At 44.6% G+C, this 24,963-nt stretch overlaps 2 protein-coding genes across 4 annotated transcripts in view; both read right to left on the reverse strand.

Moving 5' to 3' along the window:
* Positions 1–11,567: 11,567 nt before the first annotated feature.
* wipi2 (WD repeat domain, phosphoinositide interacting 2) overlaps positions 11,568–24,963 on the reverse strand; it is a 41,279-nt gene continuing 27,883 nt past the window's right edge. For all 3 annotated transcript variants that reach the window (XM_020051093.3, XM_013136175.4, XM_013136176.4), the window contains exons 10-13: positions 22,366–22,451; positions 20,004–20,111; positions 18,831–18,928; positions 11,568–13,185 (exon numbers count right to left, since the gene is read on the reverse strand). In XM_020051093.3, coding sequence (XP_019906652.1) covers positions 13,070–13,185; positions 18,831–18,928; positions 20,004–20,111; positions 22,366–22,451 — 408 coding nt within the window. In that variant the 3' untranslated portion in view covers positions 11,568–13,069. The remainder of the gene's footprint in view (positions 13,186–18,830; positions 18,929–20,003; positions 20,112–22,365; positions 22,452–24,963) is intronic.
* Positions 13,192–17,025, reverse strand: LOC117595219. The gene is made up of 2 exons (XM_034295110.1): positions 13,472–17,025; positions 13,192–13,435 (listed from the first exon to the last, which is right to left on the reverse strand). The coding sequence occupies exons 1-2, from the start codon at positions 14,484–14,486 to the stop codon at positions 13,419–13,421; spliced, it is 1,032 nt and encodes a 343-aa protein (XP_034151001.1). The 5' UTR covers positions 14,487–17,025; the 3' UTR covers positions 13,192–13,418.

The following is a 24,963-nucleotide window of genomic DNA, read 5'->3' on the forward strand; positions in this document are numbered from 1 at the left end:
GGTTCTCTGTAGTAAGTCGGACTCGTTCCAGGTGGGGGTTGGCCTCCGCCAGGGCTGCGCTTTGTCACCAATCCTGTTTGTAACTTTTATGGACAGGATATTGAGGTGTAGTTGGGGTGGGGAGGGGTTGCAGTTCAGTGCCCTGGGGATCTCATCGCTGCTTTTTTCGGATGATGTGGTCCTGATGGCATCAACAGTCTGTGACCTTCAGCACTCACTGGACCGGTTCGCAGCCGAGTGCGAAGCAGTTGGGATGAGGATTAGCAACTCTAAATCTGATGCCATGGTTCTCAGCAGGAAACCGATGGAGTGCCTCTTCTGGGTAGGGAATGAGGCATTACCCCAAGTTAAGGAGTTAAAGTATCTCGGGGGTCTTGTTCGCGAGTGAGGGGACAATGGAGCGGGAGATTGGCCGGAGCAGCGGGGGCGGTATTGCATTTACCGCACCGTTGTGACGAAAAGAGAGCTGAGCCGGAAGGCAAAGCTCTTGATATACCGGTCAATTTTCCTTCCTTCCTACCCTCACCTATGGTCAAGGCTGGGTCATGACCAAAAGAACTAGATCGCGAGCACAAGCGGCTGAAATGGGTTTTCTCAGAAGGGTGGCTGGCTTCTCCCTTAGGGATAGGGTGAGAAGCTCAGCCATCCGTGAGGAACTCGGAGTAGAGCCGCTGCTCCTTTGCGTCGAAATGAGCCAGTTAAGGTGGTTCGGGCATCTGGTAAGGATGCCCCCAGGACGTCTCCCTAGGGAGGTGTTCCAGGCACGTCCAGCTGGGAGGAGACCTCGGGGTAGGCCCAGGACTAGGTGGAGAGATTATATTTCGACACTGGCCTGGGAACACCTCGGGATCCCCCAGTCAGAGCTGGCAAATGTGGCTCGGGAAAGTGAAGTTTGGGGTCCGCGACCCGATACGGATAAGCGGATGAAGATGAGATGAGAATATGTTTCTTGCTGTTAGTAAACCTTGATGATCATACAGTTATGTAGCTTGACCACACCTGCTACTGCTACAATAACTGCAGACACCAGACCCATGGTCAGAAAACTGTATGCCTCACACGCCATGCACACCTGGCTGTAATTCCCATCCTGTATCAATAAAGTCCCATATAAGGTAATGCCACCTAGTGGTACAAAAGTAGATTACACAGCAATTAAATGGCTTTTGCACTCCGGCCCCTAATGCCAGGCAAACACATTTCTAAACACCACAAGAAAAGCCATTAAACACACAATGTTCCTTCATGCACCTAACATATTGTAACACCAACACACTGCATCAACATCAATTAAACATCTGAGGCTGCCTGTAACACCAACACACTGCATCAACATCAATTAAACATCTGAGGCTGCCTGTAACACCAACACACTGCATCAACATCAATTAAACATCTGAGGCTGCCTGTAACACCAACACACTGTATCAACATCAATTAAACATCTGAGGCTGCCTGTAACACCAACACACTGCATCAACATCAATTAAACATCTGAGGCTGCCTGTAACAGACAAAGGTCTGCAACAGGCCTCCATAACATTGCACTTCGTCTTAAGACGAACAGACCGTGCAAAACTATTCTTGTCAGGAAAGGTTTCCAGCACTCTGCCAAGTAGCCAAGAGCCACAAGGAGCAGTGGAATCCCCCACCAAGACAATATCCCCAGGAATAAGACTTTCTCTTGGTTCCATTTTTGCCATTCCTGTATCAAGGGAAGGTACTCCTGCACCCATTGTTACCAGAACATGTCTCCACCTTCTTTTCACATACAGATCTTGTTTCACAAACAGACCAGGTGGCAGGGCAGGTTTGCCTCTCATGAGGAGAATGTGATTGGGTGTAAAAGGTTCAATATCTTTGGGATCCTCTTCCAGCTTAATGATGGGCCGGTTGTTTAATATGGCCTCAACTTCACAGACAACTGTATGAAATCCATCGTCCAGTGTCTGCTGATGCAAAACGGAGTTGAGCACCTTTCTAATCATGTGAATGACACATTCCCAAATGCCAGCGTAATGTGATGCTGATGGTGGATTAAAACTCCACTTGATTCCATGTTGAAGTAGTGATTTCATCCAGCAAGAGCCTCCCTTCGTCCTCTTTCAGTGCCGACAAAGTGGATGCCATTATTGTATCACATATTAGAAACTTGGCCTCTTCTAATATGTGATACAATAATGGCATCCACTTTGTCAGCACATATTAGAAACTTGGCCTCTTCTGCCCCTCCAAGAACTGCCACATTAACGTGGTGGAGGGGTTTGAGTACCCGAGTGACCCTAGGAGCTATGTTGTCTGGGGCTATATGCCCCTGGTAGGGTCTCCCAAGGCAAACAGGTCTTAGGCGACGGGTCAGACTAAGAGCGGTTCAAAACCCCCTTAATGATGTATACAATTTTGAGTACCGTGACGTCGCCCGGTGTGGCGCACCCGGGGCCCCACCCTGGAGCCAGGCCCGGGGTTGGGGCTCGTATGCGAGCGCCTGGTGGCCGGGCCTTCCCCCATGGGGCCCGGCCGGGCTCAGCCCGAACGGGCGACGTGGGGCTGCCTTCCCGTGGGCTCACCACCCACAGGAGGGACCATAAGGGGCCGGTGCGAAGAGGATCGGGCGGCAGTCGAAGGCAGGGGCCTAGACAACCCGATCTCTGGACATGGAAACTGGCTCTAGGGACGTGGAATGTCACCTCGCTGGCGGGGAAGGAGCCTGAGTTAGTGCGTGAGGTTGAGAGGTTCCAATTAGAGGTAGTCGGGATCACCTCTACGCACGGCTTGGGCTCTGGAACCACACTCCTTGAGAGAGGATGGACTCTTCACCACTCTGGAGTTGCCCATGGTGAGAGGCGGCGGGCTGGTGTGGGTTTGCTTATAGCTCCCCAGCTCTGCCGCCATGTGTTGGAGTTTACCCCGGTGAACGAGAGGGTCGTTTCCCTGCGCCTACGGGTCGGGGATAGGTCTCTCACTATTGTTTGTGCCTACGGGCCGAACGGCAGTGCAGAGTACCCGACCTTCTTGGAGTCTCTGGGAGGGGTGCTGGAAAGTGCTCCGACTGGGGACTCTATCGTTCTACTGGGGGACTTCAACGCCCACGTGGGCAACGACAGTGACACCTGGAGGGGCGTGATTGGGAGGAACGGCCCCCCTGATCTGAACCCGAGTGGTGTTCAGTTATTGGACTTCTGTGCTAGTCACAGTTTGTCCATAACGAACACCATGTTCAAGCATAAGGGTGTCCATCAGTGCACGTGGCACCAGGACACCCTAGGCCGCAGGTCGATGATGGACTTTGTTGTCGTCTCATCTGACCTGCGGCCGTATGTCTTGGACACTCAGGTGAAGAGAGGGGCGGAGCTGTCAACTGATCACCACCTGGTGGTGAGTTGGATCCGATGGCGGGGGAGGAAGCTGGACAGACTCGGCAGGCCCAAGCGTACTGTAAGGGTCTGCTGGGAACGTCTGGCCGAGTCTCCTGTCAGAGAGATCTTTAACTCCCACCTCCGGCAGAGCTTCAACTGGATCCCGAGGGAGGCTGGAGATATTGAGTCCAAGTGGACCATGTTCTCCACCGCCATTGTCGACGCGGCCGCTCGGAGCTGTGGCCGTAAGGTCTCCGGTGCCTGTCGAGGCGGCAATCCCCGAACCCGGTGGTGGACACCGGAAGTAAGGGATGCCGTCAAGCTGAAGAAGGAGTCCTATCAGGCCTGGTTGGCTTGTGGGACTCCTGAGGCAGCTGACGGCTACCGACAGGCCAAGCGGGCTGCAGCCCGGGTGGTTGTGGAGGCAAAAACTCGGGCCTGGGAGGAGTTCGGTGAGGCCATGGAGAAGGACTATCGGCTGGCCTCGAAGAGATTCTGGCAAACCATCCGGCACCTCAGGAGAGGGAAACAGTGCCCTACCAACGCTGTTTACAATAGAGGTGGGCAGCTGTTGACCTCAACTGAGGATGTCGTCGGGAGGTGGAAGGAGTACTTCGAGGATCTCCTCAATCCCGCTGTCACGTCTTCCATTGAGGAAGCAGAGGATGAGGGCTCAGAGGTGGACTCGTCCATCACCCGGGCTGAAGTCACAGAGGTGGTCAAGAAACTCCTCGGTGGCAAGGCACCGGGGATGGATGAGATCCACCATGAGTACCTCAAGTCTCTGGATGTTGTGGGGCTGTCTTGGTTGACACGCCTGTGCAACATCGCGTGGCGGTCGGGGACAGTGCCTCTGGGATGGCAGACTGGGGTGGTGGTCCCTCTTTTTAAGAAGGGGGACCGGAGGGTGTGTTCCAACTATAGGGGGATCACACTTCTCAGCCTCCCCGGGAAAGTCTATGCCAGGGTTCTGGAGAGGAGAATACGGCCGATAGTAGAACCTCGGATTCAGGAGGAACAGTGTGGTTTTCGTCCGGGCCGTGGAACACTGGACCAGCTCTATACCCTCTACGGGGTGTTGGAGGGTTCATGGGAGTTTGCCCAACCAATCCACATGTGTTTTGTGGATTTGGAGAAGGCATTCGACTGTGTTCCTCGCGGCATCTTGTGGAGGGTGCTTCGGGAATATGGGGTCCTGGGTCCTTTGTTAAGGGCTGTCAGGTCCCTGTACAACCGAAGCAGGAGCTTGGTCGGCATTGCCGGCAGTAAGTCAGACTTGTTCACAGTGCATGTTGGACTCCGGCAGGGCTGCCCTTTGTCACCGGTTCTGTTCGTAATTTTTATGGACAGAATTTCTAGGCGCAGCCAGGGGCCGGAGGGTGTCAGGTTTGGGGACCACACAATTTCGTCTCTGCTCTTTGCAGATGATGTTGTCGTGTTGGCCCCTTCTAACCAGGACCTTCAGCATGCACTGGGACGGTTTGCAGCCGAGTGTGAAGCGGTGGGGATGAAAATCAGTACCTCCAAATCCGAGGCCATGGTCCTCAGTCGGAAAAGGGTGGCTTGCCCACTTCAGGTTGGTGGAGAGTGCCTGCCTCAAGTGGAGGAGTTTAAGTATCTAGGGGTCTTGTTCACGAGTGAGGGAAGGATGGGAGATTGACAGACGGATCGGTGCAGCTTCTGCAGTAATGCAGTCGATGTATCGGTCTGTCGTGGTGAAGAAAGAGCTGAGCCGCAAGGCGAAGCTCTCGATTTACCAGTCAATCTACGTTCCTACTCTCACCTATGGTCATGAGCTTTGGGTCATGACTGAAAGGACAAGATCCCGGATACAGGCGGCCGAAATGAGCTTTTCCGCAGGGTGGCCGGGCGATCCCTTAGAGATAGGGTGAGAAGATCGGTCACCCGGGAGGAGCTCAGAGTAGAGCCACTGCTCCTCCACATCGAGAGGGGTCAGCTGAGGTGGCTTGGGCATCTGTTTCGGATGCCTCCGGAACGCCTTCCTGGGAAGGTGTTCTGGTCCCGTCCCACCGGGAGGAGACCCCGGGGAAGACCTAGGACATGCTGGAGGGACTATGTCTCCCGGCTGGCCTGGGAACACCTCGGTGTCCCCCCGGAAGAGCTAGAGGAAGTGTCTGGGGAGAGGGAAGTCTGGGCATCTCTGCTTAGACTGCTGCCCCCGCGACCCGGCCCCGGATAAGCGGAAGAAGATGGATGGATGGATGGCCTCTTCTTCTCATAAATCATCACAATGCATCAATGCATGCATCGGTGTCCAGTAAAGTCGCCACCTCTAGGTGAACAGCTCTGCTCGCCAAACAGGTAAAAATCACTCCTTTGCGTTTACACAAGCTTCTTCCCCTTTTCTTCAACTGGCCCGAAATTATCGACTCCTACACTTGTAAATGGCGGGAGATCAAGCAAGATCCTTTCTATTGGCAGGTCTTCCTGTTCACCTGCTCTTACAGTGTACCATCTACAAGTGCAGCAGTCAGATATGATTTTCCTTACTGCTGAATTAGCCTTTATAATCCAGTACTTCCTTCTTAAATCCTAACAGTTTTTGGATCAGCTACAGGCTGTAGGGTTTTGACGCTTTCTACATCCGTAGCCTATAAACCTACGATGTTGCAGGAAACAGTTCACCCATTCCTGTAGGTTATTCATATTCTATTGATAAGATTGTCCCCATGTGTTTCAGTTGACAGTCCTCTACCAGTTTTTCCCAAATAGCATGGTATTTCTCCAATTCAACCGCTAGGCTGTACATACACATGCGTTGAAATTTGTCTAGAGATACACACACTTTCCAGTCAAGTTCAACATTGATAGATGCCAACATTTGCATAAAAACTGGCATACTCATGGTTTACGCACATATATGCACATATGTACAATTGATACATGAGGCCCCTGGAGATTCCGCTTGTAAACTGAAAAAGACCCAAAGTCCTTCAGAAGAGAGAAAATGGAAGGTAGGCAGGTTGCAGGGTTACTGACATAGAGTAACAAATCATCAGCATATAACGACAACCTGTGTTCAACCCCCTCTCCTGACATCCTGGAAAGTGGAAGATGCACATAGAGCTATCAAAAGTGGCTCACTAGCGAGGACAAATAACAAAGGGGAGAGAGGGTAACCCTTCCTGGTCCCACATTCAAGGGCAAAATAATCAGAACGGGTGTCATTAGTACCTACACTTGCCTGGGGAGACGTATACAAGACCCATGAGCCAAATTTGTCCCTAAATCCAAACTTCTTAAGAAAAGCAAACTGGTATTCCCATTCAGTTCTGTCGAATGCCTTCTCTGCATCTGGGCCTCTTTGTGAGAATCAAACTGCAGCCTCTCCCCTCCATGTTCAATACATAGACAGGCAGGAAATGGATACTGAATTTGACTTTCTTCTCGTATAGATGTTTCATGTCAAGGAATCCAGCTCTTCTCCTAGCAGACAGCAGTCGCAAGGTCAGGGAAAATAAACACCTTGCAACCGCTGAAGTTTAGTAGGTCTCGGTTTTGCCTTCGGAGAATCTGCTCCTTGTCCTGGAAATTATGGAACCTATTGATAAACACCCTCAGCCTAGTGTTATGGCCACCACCAGTTGGGGGAGGGACAATGCAGTGAGCCCTGTCCAGTTTCGGGCCAGCAGGAATGAGAATGGAGGCCAACAATTCAGTGAAAAAATCTGCCATGAATTCCACCGGGTTCCCGTCTTCCAAATTCTCTGGAATTCTGATCAGAGTTATGAGTGCCAATCCTTGTATTATTATTATTAAAAAACATTTAGCAAGGTTTTTACTAAACATATACCAAAGTAATCTTGACTGCATTTCAGCTATACCAGAAGTAGAGCTGGTACTAGAGTATTTCACCAGTGTTTTGACCCCATTGTTGACATGTTTTGACTCCCATTGTTGACATGTTTTGACTCCCATTGTTGACATGTTTTGACTCCCATTGTTGACATGTTTTGACTCCCATTGTTGACATGTTCCACTGTACAGAATGAGTGAAGAACAGATTCATCCCCCTACAGCTATAAAAACATCTTCAATTTCAGACTAGCTGACCTTTGAACCAAATGATAAATGTGTATAAAACTTGTTAGAAATGCAAAATCTGACTTCTACGTTAACACACAATAGTTGTAATGACAGTCTTGCCCTGAAGAACAGTGCCACATTCTTGCTGGCAAAGCAGATACATTTGAAATCTATACTTAGTAATGAAAAAATGAAATTGTTGATGCCTTTAATTAAATCCCATTGTCTGTAATTCTTTTTGAGTATGCTGTGTAATGTAATGTTTTATTTCCCCTGCCTGTAACCTTTCCCCTGGAGTTGATCCCTCTCCTGGTATGGGCGTTTGATGTCACCGGCCTTCTAGCCGCCACCGTTCCCTTACTCCCCTTTTACACATGAACGCACTTTGGACAGTCTCATCATTATCACTCACACCAGATCATCATTTAACAGTTGTCATGTGTAGAAGTGTTTCTCAACTTCCCCAGTCTTTGGGCGTTATTGTGTTTGTTTGCTGTGTTGAGAGCTGCTGCTCCTTCTTTACCGGCTATGTGCTGCGTTATTATTTCCCAGAAACAAAAGTCAGTTTGCTGTTGGATTCCAGTAACTGAAGTTAGTTTTCTGTTGGATTCCAGTAACTAAAGTTAGTTTGCTGTTGGATTCCAGTAACTAAAGTCAGTTTGCTGTTGGATTCCAGTAACTAAAGTCAGTTTACTGTTGGATTCCGTGCATTGTGCACCTGCGGTCTACAAATATAAGACAATTTCTTCTGAATCCTGCAACTTCATCCTTTACTACACTTACACGCTACACTGCTGTTGGCCTAGTCGTCAAATGAAAATGAAAATAACCTGCAAGAGGTTATCAAAGCAATCTATGTCCCAACATTTATTTATTATGTATCATGGATGAATGATTTACAGTTTGACTTATCTGTTTGAGAAATTATTGAATTTGCTTTGCATATTAAATTGCCACAAATAGGGCAATTATTTAATAGGAGGGCAAAAGGGCAGTTATTCCAGCACTATTTGACCTTGATTGTGACCTTGATTTATAAAAAGGTATTTATAAAAAAAAAGGTATTTATTGATTGACCCACCCACCAGACCTGGCTTCCAAATGTACCAGTCTCTCACTGGTTCCTCAATGGCCTCTCACCAAGTTCTCCTTCATTCAGGATGTTGGCATTGACCACCTTCCCATCACGCATCCTTTTCTTTCAAATCACAACAACATTTTGGGGTATGTCATTCTGGGGTATGTGAGATGTGATTACAATTATTTAACAGTTTGTATGTTTACATTTATAATAAGTACAACATTTTCAAAGGCATGTGCTATCTTTCTCATTGCACTGTACTGCCTATAAATTGATAAACAGTTAAAACAAATATTTCCCCAGGCCATGCTGACAAACCCAGCTCACTGGTTTGTACTTGATTTGTATTTGTTCAGCCTCTGACAGTCTAACTGAAGGTCCTTCTGTCACTGACCATTTGCCAACGTATGCTGTGCCAGGAAAAGTAAAACGTTGACCTTAAGTAGTCTCTGTATGATATTCAGAACCAGTACAACAACGCTGACCAGAGGTAGTCTCTGTATGATATTCAGAACCAGTACAACAACGCTGACCAGAGGTAGTGTCTGTATGATATTCAGAACCAGTACAACAACGCTGACCAGAGGTAGTGTCTGTATGATATTCAGAACCAGTACAACAACGCTGACCAGAGGTAGTGTCTGTATGATATTCAGAACCAGTACAACAACGCTGACCAGAGGTAGTGTCTGTATGATGGTCAGGGTCTGTAATATATTTCAGTGTCAGTGTCTGAAATATTTTAGCAACATTTTTTGTTTATCATTATGAATTCAATAAATGCAAAAATAAAAGCAGTAGATTGTAGCCCATCCTCCCCATGTCCTAATATACCACTTTTCATAGACGCTATTGAATTTCTAAGGAAAAAAATTTAATTGCTGAAAAAAATTAAAAAGATGTCCGATGTCCGAATATAGCACTTTTGTTGTCATGGGACACGTTTTGTAGATGCTATTGAATTCATAATGATAAACTCAAAAATTAGCTACAAAGTTTGAAAATCTCAAAGCCTTAGATTGAAGACTATCCCCCCACGTGTCTGTATATAGCACTTTTGTTGTCATGGCACACTTTTTGTAGACGCGATTTAATTCTAATATCATTATAAAAAATATTTTGGAAAAACTAAAAAATATACAAAATCTTTGATTGATAGTGTGGATTGTAGTTCATCTTCTCCTGATCAAGAAACCATAATTTTCGTTGTCCTAAATTAGTTGGTTTTGACGGGCGAATATGAAGGTCTACTGAATGTCCTTTATAAAACTAACTTTACCTCACTCATGCAAGAGACATGGACCTGGTTGGCAAATCGACGCGAATAGAGTACATTGGTAGGGCAAATAGTGGACAACAAAAAAGCTAAAACATTCACAATCTCATAAGGCACTGCTGAGGCTACAATAGGCGGCAGGAAAGACAACTTTATGAACTCTAATGGCTTCTAATGGAATGTTTACAGTGCAAAACGAACAAAAAGTCGGAAAAAGTCATGCGCAGAAGAACGGATCTGTGAAAAATAGATGTCGGAACAAACTGAGGAAAATCCTGAAAAATCTGAGAGGTGCTGGATCCTGTTCCAACATGATATGGCTCAAATTAACCACTGCTAGATACTAAACATATGCTAGCTAGTCCGGTTTCAGACCCCATCATAGTACTGAGACTGCACTCTTGAAGGTAACAAATGACCTTCAAATGGCCTCAGACAAAGGTTCCGCATCCGTCCTGTTGCTTCTTGATCTCAGTGCTGCTTTTGACACTATTGATCACTCCCTTTTCTTAGAGAGACTGGAAACCCCTTTTGGGCTATGTGGACATGTTCTAGCCTGGTTTAAATCTTATTTATCTGAAAGATAAGATAAGTTTGTATGTGTGGATGGCATATCCTCTGACAAGTCAAAGGTATGTTTTGGTGTTCCTCAAAGCTCGGTTCTGGGCCCATTAATGTTCTCACTATATATGCTGCCTCTGGGTGATTGTCAAGAAACAATAACCCAAGAAACCCTAACCGTTATCTTTTGATGGCAGATCTCACTGTGAACTTCGATGGCTGCATGGTAGTATCCCAAAAAACTGTAAGAAACCTCGACGTTACCTTTGACCCTGACCTCTCCTTTGGTTAACATATAAAATATATCTCAAGAGTTCCTTATTTTCATCTTAGAAACATTGCAAAAATCAGAAAATGTCTATCAAAAACTGATAAATGGATAAACAGAAAAACCAATTAATGCTTTCGTTACTTCTAGATTAGATTACAGCAATGCTTTTCTTTCCGGTTACCCTGATAAATCAATAAATAAACTTCAATTAGTGCTGCACACGGCTGCTAGAATCCTAACTGGAACAAAAACATTTTAACACATTACTCCTGTACTAGCATCCTTACACTGGCTGCCTGTTAGTGTTAGGGCAGAGAAGGATACCAGAACCATGACACCAAGTCCTTCTTTCCTTGTCCTTAGTTTGCAGTATTGTTACAAAACACAATGCCAAAAATATGTTTTGAAGGAGTGTGCAACTGGCTGACCTCTCTTAGAAAGATACATACTCTCTTAGAAAGAGCATACAAGCTTATTTTTTGATGATCATCACCAGTGACCAGACCGAGTGTAACACTTGGCTTGGTAACCCTTGGGGAGTATGGAAGCTTGGAAGATCATTGATGGACTATGGAAATGCTTGGTAGCTCATGAATGGAGTATGGAAACCCCTGGTAAATCATTAGTGGAGTATGGAAACCCTTGTAGATAATGGAAGGAGTATGGAAACCCTTGGTAAATCATGGGTAGAGTATATGAAAACCCTTGGTAAATAATGGTTGGAGTGTGGAAACCCTTGATAAATCATGAGTGGAGTATGGAAACCCCTGGTAAATCATGGGTAGAGTATATGAAAACCCTTGGTAAATAATGGTTGGAGTGTGGAAACCCTTGATAAATCATGGGTGGAGTATGGAAACCCTTGGTAAAAGTATGTAATGGCAGGCTACATATTCATATTATTTTTGGCTTGAGACTAATCCATACTTCTCTTTTAAAACATATAGTCTAATTGATGACAGAAAGACATGTCTGTTACATCAACATGGATTTTATTTTGTTTCGGATCAATTTATTTCACATTTTATACAAAATCATGAATCATTCGAAAAAGTCTGGTCACATGACCTGTCTCTAGCGGCTCAACCTCATCTTGGGGGTCCAGGGAAGGTGTTTGACAAGACCCAGTGGACACACCCAATCTTAATGATTTTACTACCTATTGTTTTTGACCAATGAATCATCCAGGGATGTAGGTATTCAATTAGGCTGAACAGCATCCAGGCACTGCCTGTTAATGTTACCAACATTCTCCACTGGCTACATCCCTGGTCTCTCTCTCTCACACACACACTTTTCTCTCTCTCTCACATACACACTTTTCTCTCTCTCACTAGCGCATGCGCGCGCACACACACACAGAGCAAAGGAATCCAGTTCCTTACCCTATCAGATTGGTTTTACAGATCTCATTGACCAGTATCTGTAGCCAGAGGGGAAGGGCTTGTTCACTGAGCTTCCAACTGATTGGGTAGGTTGAGTGAATGGGGAAGCTAATGCTAACATATGCTAATATACATGCCCAGCTGACACTTACACAAACCTGATGTCAGAAGCTTTCGCAACATCCTTTAACAACAACATTTGAGATGTGCTCATGGGTGTGTGAGTTTAGAAGCAGAAAGGACGTTGAAGTAAGATCAAAAATCTGAAAATACACTGCTTTATTTTGTAGTAACCATGATGATAACAGATTTATTAGTCTGTAGTAACCATGACGATGGGCAGATAGGCACTTACACTTTCATTCAACATTGTGCGTGTGTGTGTGTTTGTGTGTAGGTGTGACCATTAACAGAACACATCACAGTGCTTCTGACAAGAGGTCTGATGTGCACGCAAACACACACATTCACGCAAACGCATTCACGCACACACACGAGAGCGGTTCAGTTACAGCGATGCACATCTAATCTTGCACATGTACATGCAAAGCTATAGGGTCACCTGGACAGAGGAAGGGTTAGGATCATCTGGACAGAGGAAAGGTTAGGGTCATTTGGACAGAGGAAGGGTTAGGATCAATTGGACAGAGGAAGGGTTAGGATCAATTGGACAGAGGAAGGGTTAGGATCAATTGGACAGAGGAAGGGTTAGGATCAATTGGATAGAGGAAGGGTTAGGGTCATCTGGACAGAGGAAGGGTTAGGGTCATCTGGACAGAGGAAGGGTTAGGGTCATCTGGACAGAGGAAGGGTTAGGGTCATCTGGACAGAGGAAGGGTTAGGATCATCTGGACAGAGGAAGGGTTAGGGTCATCTGGACAGAGGATGGTTGGGGTCATCTGGACAGAGGATGGTTGGGGTCATCTGGAAAGGTGGATAGAGGGAGGGGAGGGAGAAGGAGCAAACATCTATAAATCCACAGACAGACAGACAGGCTGTGGAACACTGAGCGTTTTTTAATCACGCCCCCCCCATTTCGCATGTTGCTAGCAGCAACAGAGAAGCTCTCTGATTAGTTGCTGCAGCTGTCATTCAGTCCGTCTCCAGGATGAGTGGTGGCTGCTCCTCATTCTCATCATCCAATCGCAGGTCGCTGAGATCATCCTCTAGTCCTGCCCCTCCCACAGCACCCACCTCCTCACAGTAACCTGAAGAGAGGTCAGCAGTCAAGGGTTAGAGGTGGAGAGGAACTATGACTGTTACTCAACTAGTTTTATTGTTAGTTCTTTACACCAAAACACTTAAATTACAAGTAACACAAAGTGTCTCTCAAAAGTATTCACCCCCTTGGTGTATATTATTTACTTCTTCCTCAATTAGCATCAAGGCTAGCATCAAGCCTATGGCCATGTGTTACTGTTTACGGGGGAATGAGACGTAACTAGAAGGGGGAACCACCTTCCTCCCAGTCCTCTATAAAACAGGGGGAACCACCTTCCTCCCAGTCCTCTATAAAACAGGGGGAACCACCTTCCTCCCAGTCCTCTATAAAACAGGGGGAACCACCTTCCTCCCAGTCCTCTATAAAACAGGGGGAACCACCTTCCTCCCAGTCCTCTATAAAACAGGGGGAACCACCTTCCTCCCAGTCCTCTATAAAACAGGGGGAACCACCTTCCTCCCAGTCCTCTATAAAACAGGGGGAACCACCTTCCTCCCAGTCCTCTATAAAACAGGGGGAACCACCTTCCTCCCAGTCCTCTATAAAACAGGGGGAACCACCTTCCTCCCAGTCCTCTATAAAACAGGGGGAACCACCTTCCTCCCAGTCCTCTATAAAACAGGGGGAACCACCTTCCTCCCAGTCCTCTATAAAACAGGGGGAACCACCTTCCTCCCAGTCCTCTATAAAACAGGGGGAACCACCTTCCTCCCAGTCCTCTATAAAACAGGGGGAACCACCTTCCTCCCAGTCCTCTATAAAACAGGGGGAACCACCTTCCTCCCAGTCCTCTATAAAACAGGGGGAACCACCTTCCTCCCAGTCCTCTATAAAACAGGGGGAACCACCTTCCTCCCAGTCCTCTATAAAACAGGGGGAACCACCTTCCTCCCAGTCCTCTATAAAACAGGGGGAACCACCTTCCTCCCAGTCCTCTATAAAACAGGGGGAACCACCTTCCTCCCAGTCCTCTATAAAACAGGGGGAACCACCTTCCACCCAGTCCTCTATAAAACAGGGGGAACCACCTTCCTCCCAGTCCTCTATAAAACAGGGGGAACCACCTTCCTCCCAGTCCTCTATAAAACAGGGGGAACCACCTTCCTCCCAGTCCTCTATAAAACAGGGGGAACCACCTTCCTCCCAGTCCTCTATAAAACAGGGGGAACCACCTTCCTCCCAGTCCTCTATAAAACAGGGGGAACCACCTTCCTCCCAGTCCTCTATAAAACAGGTGAGTACGATCAGAGCAGGAAGGATGTCTAATGTACGGCACAAACAAGACATTATGCACAAGGTCCACTGGTCCTCAGAAAGTCTTGGACCAACTCATTTTATTTTTGAACTTATTTTTGCCTTTTCTATGGACTAATCCGACAAGTAGGCTGGGGTAAGAAAGACCTGTGCCTCACCTGTTCTCAGCTGTTACTTTTACACTTTAATGAAGAAGTGTTTGGAAATGTTTTTTCTTTTGGTTTCACTTAAAAAATACTACAGGACATAGAAAGTGATTATAAACCTTTCATTTTGGGTTCATTTTGTGTGTATTTTTCACAGTCTCGGCATTGTAAAGACTGGCTGTTACACTGTTTATTTACCAAGAATGCAGGGGGGTAATTCCATCAATGCCTCTAATGAAATCTGCGCTTAATTGAAAAAGCCCGGCTTGAATAAACGCCAACTTCCACTTAAGACTCAAGCCGTTCCATTAACACAATTTAACCATGTCTTGACAACGTTAACTCAAACCAGGCTTGAACAAGCTTGCATTGTGCACTCGCACAGAGCATATAAGCAGCCCAAATCAAAGGATCATCGAAATGAAGATACTATGTCGCAAAAAAGAAGCAAAAACTAGAGCGGTGGTCTTCTGAAGTACTGAACAAACCCTGCTGATTGGACTTAATGAAGAATTTAAAGGAGTCATCACTAAAAAGGGCAACACTGACAAAATTGACATTTTTTAATAAATGAACATTCAGATCACTAGATAAGTAGATTGGCTATATTATCAGGCTAGATGATATCAGATTTATGATCAATCAAAATTATTAGATTAACTTATGTGAACTGACATAACTACAATGCATTTACTGTTAATTACCCTAATTCGGTGAGGCTTGAAGCCTTTTTGACCCAGTAACCCTTGGCCTATATTCATTCTTAGCGGTTATATCTCAACAAAGGCCAACTGAATAGCCAAAAAAGAATGTGGCCACAGCTATTATCTATCAGGCAACTTCCATTGCAGATCAATGGTGAACAATGATGTGGCACACTTTGCCTGGCATTGCATTCATTTTAAATTGCTCAGCATGACTAAGAAGAGTTGATGCAGTGGTGTCTTTCAAAATGTAGAATTCTCTCAATATTCTCACATTCCAGAATAATATTTGTAACTTTGGGTCTGACATTGTGTGAGGTATCAAATCTAGTTTGGCATAGGACTTCTGCAGCTACATGTTAGTGCTATGACATACTCAGTTAGGAAAGGAAATAACCATATTTTTTTCTGATTGATCTGTGCTGAAAAGATAAAGTGAAACATTATCTCTTTACAGTACAGTTACTACTTTGTGTGAGGTAGACATTGAAATTGACATTTCTGTGAACAACTGCCAGGGTAACGGGATTTAAATCCCCAAAAAGTGTTGGCATCAAAACGTATTTGATCTATTTGTACAGGTGTACATTTCATCCAAATCCAATTGCTACTATTCTGCCTTACTGTTTCTGGATACATGCCTCCAGTAGATGCCGGTACGTTCAGGCTATGGAAAGATTTCCGATTGACATAGTCTGCCTTCACAGGTCCAGATGAGGACTGGCATGCACATAGATACAGTCTACTGTGCCTATAACATTGGGGAAGCCTGAAAAAGTCGACTACGTTAATACAAAGGCTTGTCAACTTGTAGGTTACTTTACATTTATTTTCACTGTCACATACCTGCAACTAAATAAAATGCCTCCTTTGTGATTCAAGGTGACCAGGGAAAGCGGTGAACATATTTAGGTACTGCTTTAGAGTAAGGCACACCCTTATTTCCTGGCATTCAGTTGCCTTCGCAAGACCTTCTGCATCACCAATACTGTACAAGAATGTCCCACATGCAAAGAAACAGAGCTATGCAGACAGACTGAACAATGGTCAAGGCTTGGCTATGTTGAGTGTTCTTCCTTATGTGTGGTTCCAGCAGACTGCATAGGTATACTTTGCTGGGCCCACTGAACCTGTACCTCTCCCACAGACACTCATCAGTGAAGCCCAGTGGAGAACGTCTGTCTCTGAAGACCCTTGGGGCTGGTGGTGTAAATACTTTGTAGAATCTTAGCACCTTCATCCACAGGGTTGTTGAGGATTGGACATGCCATATTTGGTTGCAACTGGCTGGTCTTTAGATGCACTGCTTATATAGGCTAAATCTCAAATGGTGTACTTGCATTCTATATAGTATGCCAGATTAGTATGCGAGAAGATTAGTATGTCTCAAACCATTGTACGCTGGAAATAGTATGCCAATGGTCTACTATTTCTGGTGTATTTTCAGATTATGCACCCATTCATGCTTGTTGGGGTAATGTAGACCACAACTACTTGCGCATTGAAAGAGGAGGGGTTTTCACGATTCTCTCGTCCTTTCACTGGACGAAACAGTCAGTTATCGTCACCTATATTGATAGTTATTGCATCAATGTTGAACGTTGTTGTGCTCTAAAATGAAATAGCATTGGCAGGGTCAAGTTTGTTGACTGTCTGGCTAGCAATTTCTCAATCCTCATGACTTTTTTCAAGCAGTAAGATACTAGTATTACTGGCTTATAAGCTTTTAAAATGGCCAGTGGAAAAAGCCATACAGTTCACAGATGCTATTTTTGGTGGAAGTAAACTTCATAAGAAACGTTAGTCAGTTAAACAATGCTTAATGGTGTCGAGCAAAATGCTCAAACCTGGCGTGATGTTAATGCGCAATAAAATGTCATGTTGAAACACCATATTATAGCAATGTAGGTCCCAATCAGTCCCAATACTGGCATACTAGCTTACTATATACTAAACAGTACGTACTTAACCATCATCTGCGAAGCAAGTACTTGTAATATGCGATTTGAGATTCAGCCGTAGTCTAGGCCTATGTCAATTAACTATTGGCTTTTGAAGACAGTGAAAGTTGTATCATGCTTTTCTTAACTTGTTTATTTCTATTGATATGTTCTTTGGAACTCAATTAAACACGTAAATTCATGCTTGGTCACAATGACAGACAAAAGTCTGGGGTTCTGTTTCTGCCTGTTGGACATTCTTTGGAACACAGCTAAGTTAAGCTTGACAGTTAGCCTGCGAGGGAGCAGACTAGTTCAGATGTATAAATTACCTTGGTTACTGAGCAGGGACTCCTATAAAAAAAGACTGTAAAACAGCTGCAGCTCATTCAGAATGCTGCTGCTAGAATGTTAACCAGGACCAAGAGAACAAAGCACATCACTCCGGTTCTTAAATCTTTGCATTGGCTTCCAGAATAGATTTTAATGTGGTGCTTTTAGTTTAGAAATCTCTGAATGGTTTAGGATCCGAATACATTTCTGATATGTTTGAAGAATATAAACCGAGCAGGGCTCTTAGATCCAAGGACACATCAGCTAGTAGAGCCCAGAGTCCAAACTAAACATGGAGAAGCTGCGTTTAGCAGTTATGTTGTACACAACTGGAATAATCTACCAGAAGATCTTAGACGTGCCCCAAACAAATACATTTTTAAATCCAGGTAAAAAACACTTCTCTTTTCACATGCCTATGACTGAGCACTTAAACCTAACCACACTGTTTAGCCTTATAACTTCCTTATAGATGTTTTTATCCTGTTTTCTATTTTTTATTATTATGATGTTGTTTTCATGTTTTCATGTGAGTATGTTATTGTATTTTTATATTTTTTCTTTGTAAAGCACTTTGAATTGCTTCGATGTATGAATTGTGTTATATAAATAAACCCTCTTGCTACCAGCCACAGTAATGGAAAGGAACCCTCACTGAAAGCAGCCAGATTTATCGAAATAAACCTGAATTTTCTTTATCTGCCTTGACGGAATACCCCCCAGGTGGAACATCATTTATTTAAATCCATCCTTGCTTGTAGTCTAGGGCTGGAAAATTACAGAGGTGTCCAATGATTGAAGGGGTGCTTCCTGTAAATATGCATGTAGCCATAAAGGTTCACACATTGGGTTTTAGACAATATCCAAAGCTTAATGCAAGAAAGCTGAAACTGGGACAAAGTTTTACTTTCAGCATGACAATGACCAGAAGCTCACAACTACAAAGCTGCAGTAGCGTGGCTGAGAAACAAAAAGGGAATTATTCATGAACGGCCAAGTAAGAGTTCCAACTAAAATACAAGACAACATGTGTAGAATGACTTGAAGATTGCAGAGCTTGAACAGGTTTGTAAAGAACAATGGTCAAATACTGCAAAATTCCAATAGACTCTCAGATGTAATTAGGTTATATTACGTTTAACTCAGATAAAACTTAACATAACCTATTACAAAATAATATACAGTTTATAGGATATACAGAGTCTATTTGTTGTATATCTACAGTGTAGAATGGTTTGTTGTGTGTTTGTTTACCTTTAGTTGCCGCACTGTTGTAGGTCTGTGCGTTAAGGGGGCGGTCATGTGACCCCTGTTCCAGGATTTCATTGGGAGGCTCAGCACTGCCGTCTAACCTGAAAACACACAAACAAAAGTAATTTTATTGGAATTGTATTGATACTGTAGATGCCACCACGAACAGAAAGTGATTGCAGGGAGAAAGATTCCCATTACCAGGAAGGACACTGTGCCAGTGGCCTGGTGGAAACAGGAAACAGAAGGTTTCTAGATCACTGAGTTGGTGGTTGGACCTGTTACACGGCTTCATCAGGGTGTGTGTGTTGGGGGGGGTGCCTGTGCTGCTTCATCAGGGTGTGTGTGTTGGGGGGGGGTGCCTGTGCTGCTTCATCAGAGTGTGTGTTTTGGGGGGGGGGTGCCTGTGCTGCTTCATCAGGGTGTGTGTGTTGGGGGGGGGGTGCCTGTGCTGCTTCATCAGAGTGTGTGTGTTGGGGGGGGTGCCTGTGCTGCTTCATCAGGGTGTGTGTGTTGGGGGGGGGGGGGGTGCCTGTGCTGCTTCATCAGGGTGTGTGTGTTGGGGGGGGGGGGGGTGCCTGTGCTGCTTCATCAGGGTGTGTGTTTTGGGGGGGGGGTGCCTGTGCTGCTTCATCAGGGTGTGTGTGTTGGGGGGGGGTGCCTGTGCTGCTTCATCAGTGTGTGTGTGTTGGGGGGGGTGCCTGTGCTGCTTCATCAGGGTGTGTGTGTTGGGGGGGGGGGGGGTGCCTGTGCTGCTTCATCAGGGTGTGTGTGTTGGGGGGGGTGGGTGCCTGTGCTGCTTCATCAGGGTGTATGTGTTGGGGGGGGTGCCTGTGCTGCTTCATCAGGGTGTATGTGTTGGTGGGGGTGTCTGTGCTGCTTAATCAGGGTGTATGTGTTGGGGGGGGGGTGCTTGTGCTGCTTCATCAGGGTGTGTGTGTTGGGGGGGGGGTTCCTGTGCTGCTTCATCAGGGTGTGTGTGTTGGGGGGGGGGGGGTTCCTGTGCTGCTTAATCAGGGTGTGTGTGTTGGGGGGGGGTGCTTGTGCTGCTTCTTCAAGGTGTGTGTTGGGGGGGGTGCCTGTGCTGCTTCATCAGGGTGTTTGTTGGTTGGGGGTGGGGTGGGGGGGGGTACCTGTGCTGCTTCATCAGGGTGTGTGTGTTTGGGGTGGGGGTACCTGTGCTGCTTCATCAGGGTACACTCTCCTCCCTCTTGTGGGTCCAGGTTGTAGAGGTACAGATAACCGTCAGCTGCTGCCACCAACAGACGGGGAATCTTTTGGATCCTACACACACACACACACACACACACACACACACACACACACACAGGTGATAAAACAATATAGGTAACACACAGATAAACAGACCATTTCTTCCTTTACGTGTTAGAACATTTTGGGGACCCTTCAAATTTCCCATAGCCATAAACCTGAAACTAGTTCTAACCCTAACTAGTAAACCAGACTCCAGTTATAAGGGGTGTAACGGTACGCAAAAGTCTTGGTACATACCGAACATACCACAGTTTGGTACATACCGAAAATGTTAAGTCACAGTTCGGTACGATTTCGGTACAGTGGAAAGACATGCCAAACATAAAATACATTTTAATTTATTATGAAGTTATAAACTTTGCCCATTGCCACTGTTAAAGCTGCATTAAGTAGGATTTGTTTGGTAAAAAAAATTATTACAACATTAAGCAATTACTTGCCGGTCAGAAAGCAGTTCCACGCCAATGCCTGATTGAGAATGAAGTTCCAAATAATAATATGAAAAATAGAATTACCTGTTCCAAAAAAAGGCGCTAACTCAGAGTTCAATGTTCTTGTTAGCCTTAATAACGTTAGCTTAGGTTTGCTTGTGGCTAGCTATAGAGAGCTAGTCTAAGTCTTCTTTCACTTCTTTGCAGATTTTGTATGCTGTAATAGCAAGCAAGTTTATTTATATAGCACAATTCATACATCGAAGCAATTCAATGTGCTTTACAAAGAAAAATTAATGGAAGTACAATAACATAAAAACAAATACTCAAATGAAAACATCCAAGCAAACGAATACATCATAATAAAAAAATACAATAAGAAAACATATAAAGATTAAAAGTGGGAAGTTGTAAGGCTTAACAGTGTGGTTAAGTTGAAGTGCTCAGTCGTAGGCACGTGAGAAGTGTTTTTAACCTGGATTTAAAAATGTATACGTTTGGGGCACGTCTAAGATCTTCTGGTAGTTTCTTCCAGCTAAACGCAGCCTCTCCATGTTTAGTTTGTACTCTAATAGACAAGGGAGGAAGTGGATGTGTGTCATCCTGGTCTCTAGCTGCCATCGTTTCTTACAGTAAGCCAACTTTGCTCCCGTACTTCTGCAATATATATCATCCAGGTAAAATGCGTGTTCACAAAATAAACTAAGGAGCAAAGCCTGCAACGCAGATGGCAATTGGCTGGAACAGGATTGCTGGAACAGAATTGCTCCTGGAGGGCCTCATCAGCTTACAGAACAAAATCATAAGGGACAAAACGTCTATTCTAAAAGTAACATGCCTGGTTAAAACTAGACTATATTAATTCTGATCACAACGCTCACCGAACCGAACGTCCTGTACCGATGGTATGAATACGTAAACCGTTACACCCCTACTAACCAGTAAACCTAATTTTAGTTCTAACCCTAACCAGTAAACCTGACTCTAGTTCTAACTCTAACCAGTAAACCTGACTCTAGTTCTAACTCTAACCAGTAAACCTGACTCTAGTTATAACTCTAACCAGTAAACCTGACTCTAGTTCTAACCCTAACCAGTAAACCTGACTCTAGTTCTAACCCTAACCAGTAAACCTGACTCTAGTTCTAACCCTAACCAGTAAACCTGACTCTAGTTCTAACCCTAACCAGTAAACCTGACTCTAGTTCTAACCCTAACCAGTAAACCTGACTCTAGTTCTAACTCTAACCAGTAAACCTGACTCTAGTTCTAACTCTAACCAGTAAACCTGACTTTAGTTATAACCATAACCAGTAAACCTGACTCTAGTTCTAACTCTAACCAGTAAACCTGACTCTAGGTCTAACTCTAACCAGTAAACCTGACTCTAGTTCTAACCCTAACCAGTAAATCTGACTCTAGTTCTAACCCTAACCAGTAAACCTGACTCTAGTTCTAACTCTAACCAGTAAACCTGACTCTAGTTATAACCATAACCAGTAAACCTAATTTTAGGATCTGCATCGGGCAAACTCAGTGTGTCCAGTTAGTGTTGGTGTGTTTTACAGGGTGCAGTGTGTCCAGTTAGTGTGGGTGTGTTGTACAGAGTGCAGTGTGTCCAGTTAGTGTGGGTGTATTTTACAGGGCTCAGTGTGTCCAGTTAGTGTGGGTGTTTCTTACAGGGCTCAGTGTGTCCAGTTAGTGTGGGTGTTTCTTACAGGGCTCAGTGTGTCCAGTTAGTGTGGGTGTTTCTTACAGGGCTCAGTGTGTCCAGTTAGTGTGGGTGTGTCTTATAGGGCTCAGTGTGTCCAGTTAGTGTGGGTGTGTCTTACAGGGCTAGGGCGCAGATGTTCTTGTGTCCAGAGAAGGGCAGGCGTACAGTGGCGAAGGCTCTTCCTTGAGTGAACATCTCTGTCACCTGACACACAGATACACATTAAAACACACACACACACAGCAACACACACAAGCGAAATCTGAAAAACATTTGTAGTCATGTTTTCTCAGTTTGCACAGCCTTCATGTTATACCGATTGCACTACAAGCCAATTTGTTCATAGTTATGTTATTGATTGATAGAGCAATTGAAAGTGTTTCAGCAATGTTCCTATCAGCAGATATCTGGATAAGTGTACAAGGTGTCAAAAATCTTCCTCTTTCAAAAAGACTACAACTACGGTGGAGCGGTACTTCCTGATTCGGCCCAGTCCCTCCCCTTTCCCGTCCCCTCTGTGGAAGTGGGTATTTTTGCAGACCGCATGTCGTGGGCATTGCGTAATATGTGGGGGGGTTCCTGAACATTGAGTTACGCCCATTGACATTAAGTGTGTGCGTTTCTGAAGGAAGAATGACAGGGTCAATGACAGGGTTTTTTGGTAAGTGCGTCCATATCACAACCTCTAGCTAAATATGTGGGAAATGTGTTCATTAAGATCACTTATCTACTACATTCTTTGAATCTGAATTTCCAATAGCTTGCTTGTTACAGAACACAGAAAACTATAACTAGTTATAACTAGCTAAAGTTGCATGATGACACTGATCCCACTGTCACTATATGCGAGCATTCAAGACCCATTATTCTGTAGATTCATATACTCTAGGTTATCATAATTTACAGATGTGAACAAAGTAATAATTTTGTCTTGGCCATCTTCTGTGTGATTGTTGAGATCTTTCATTTCAGTTGCCAAGATGCATTGTTGACCTGGGGGATGCTGTTGCCTGGGTAAATGCCAACATGGGCCTCTTCTGAGACCGGGTACAAGTCCTCACCCCTGAAGAATGAGGAAATAGAGGGTGAGACCGGGTACAAGTCCTCACCCCTGAAGAATGAGGAAATAGAGGGTGAGACCGGGTACAAGTCCTCACCCCTGAAGAATGAGGAAATAGAGGGTGAGTACGGGTACAAGTCCTCACCCCTGAAGAATGAGGAAATAGAGGGTGAGAACGGGTACAAGTCCTCACCCCGGAAGGATGAGGAAATAGAGGGTGAGACCGGGTACAAGTCCTCACCCCTGAAGAATGAGGAAACAGAGGGTGTTGTGCAGATGCTCAGAGTGGCCTCAACTCTAGAGGAAGAAGAAGAAGCTCTCTCCCTGTTCATGTTTTTGTTTAATAATTTTGAAGACCCTAAAACATTAATGGACGAAATAAACAAAAGAGGACTTAGTGTTAATTTTGAGCTTCTGTATTAATTGTTTTTGTTGATGAGGATACCTATTAGCTGTCTTTAAGCCATCAGCTAATGCTTGTTTCCACACAACAAAAATGACAAGATCCAGAAAACACAATATAGTTTAAGACAAGAACCGTGTGTTTAGCAAGAGTGAACATTAAAGTGTTTTGGAAGTGTTCACCTGGCTATACAACATGATAAAATGAAACCACAGCCTACACAATCTGGGCAAAGCTGAATACACACTACATAAAGAAACAATTTGGTTTTGTCAGTGTTGGAATGTAATGTTGTGAATATTTGATGGAGTGACTAAATGTTTTTTTGTCTAACTGGCAAATCATTTAACAATGTATTTCTTTTAGGTTATGCCATTAACTTTAAGCTTTTAGACTACATTAACTGGCTTTCAATAATGTCCGTTGTGCTCTTTTGGACCTGAAATGTATACTATTGAATCAACTTCATACACTTATATTCCTCCCAACAATGTTTTAAGTCCAAAACCATGTCATTACTCTAGAATTATAAAATGTGCTTGTTCCAGGCAGCCCCGGGTAAATTAATATTTCTGTAAACAGATGTTGACCTGACCTCTACATGATGCAAATTGAAACGTGCCTCCTTTCTGTAACAGGCTATAGGAAATTCATCACTTCCAGTTACCAGTTTCAACATTCTAGAACAATGCTGTTAAATTGAACAGTGCAAGTCAGAGGAAGGAGAAACCATTACAATGATTTGTATGAAAACTGGTCAGATCTACACAGCAGAACCCACAGGTCTCGGCAAAGGACCTTCAGAACAGTTCAGCAGACACTGAAGTTGTTGCTCACAGTTCCATTGCAAAATGTGCCTTACACTGTGCGTTCACATTTGTGTAATATGTCAAATCTATAGAAAATGCATAAATGGTAATCCTGTATAAACTTGTGCAAAAGGGAGGCCTGTTTCACTTTGTAACATGTAGAACTCAGATCAACTATATTGTAACAGCAATAAGCAGCATTCTCAACCATCAACCTCCTAATGATGGCCCTCTACTGTATCATATATAACCAATGGCTACTCAAACAAAAACTGACCATGGTAGGCATAGTGAGTATGACTGTGTATGAGTATGTATGCATAATGTCATAATCATAATGTCATAATCACTGCAAAAGTTATTTCTACTAGTGTGTGCTCATATTACTGTTTGTGGGCATGGTACACGCTTGTTAAACGCATAATCTACAGAACATGTGTGTGT

The sequence above is a fragment of the Esox lucius genome, chromosome 11 (genome assembly GCF_011004845.1).
Source record: "Esox lucius isolate fEsoLuc1 chromosome 11, fEsoLuc1.pri, whole genome shotgun sequence".
NCBI classification, from domain to species: domain Eukaryota; kingdom Metazoa; phylum Chordata; class Actinopteri; order Esociformes; family Esocidae; genus Esox; species Esox lucius.

Bases quoted from the DNA above. Each gene is read 5' to 3' on its own strand.
- LOC117595219 (XM_034295110.1), bottom strand. From the start codon at position 14,486: ATGTCTTGTTTGTGCCGTACATTAGACATCCTTCCTGCTCTGATCGTA.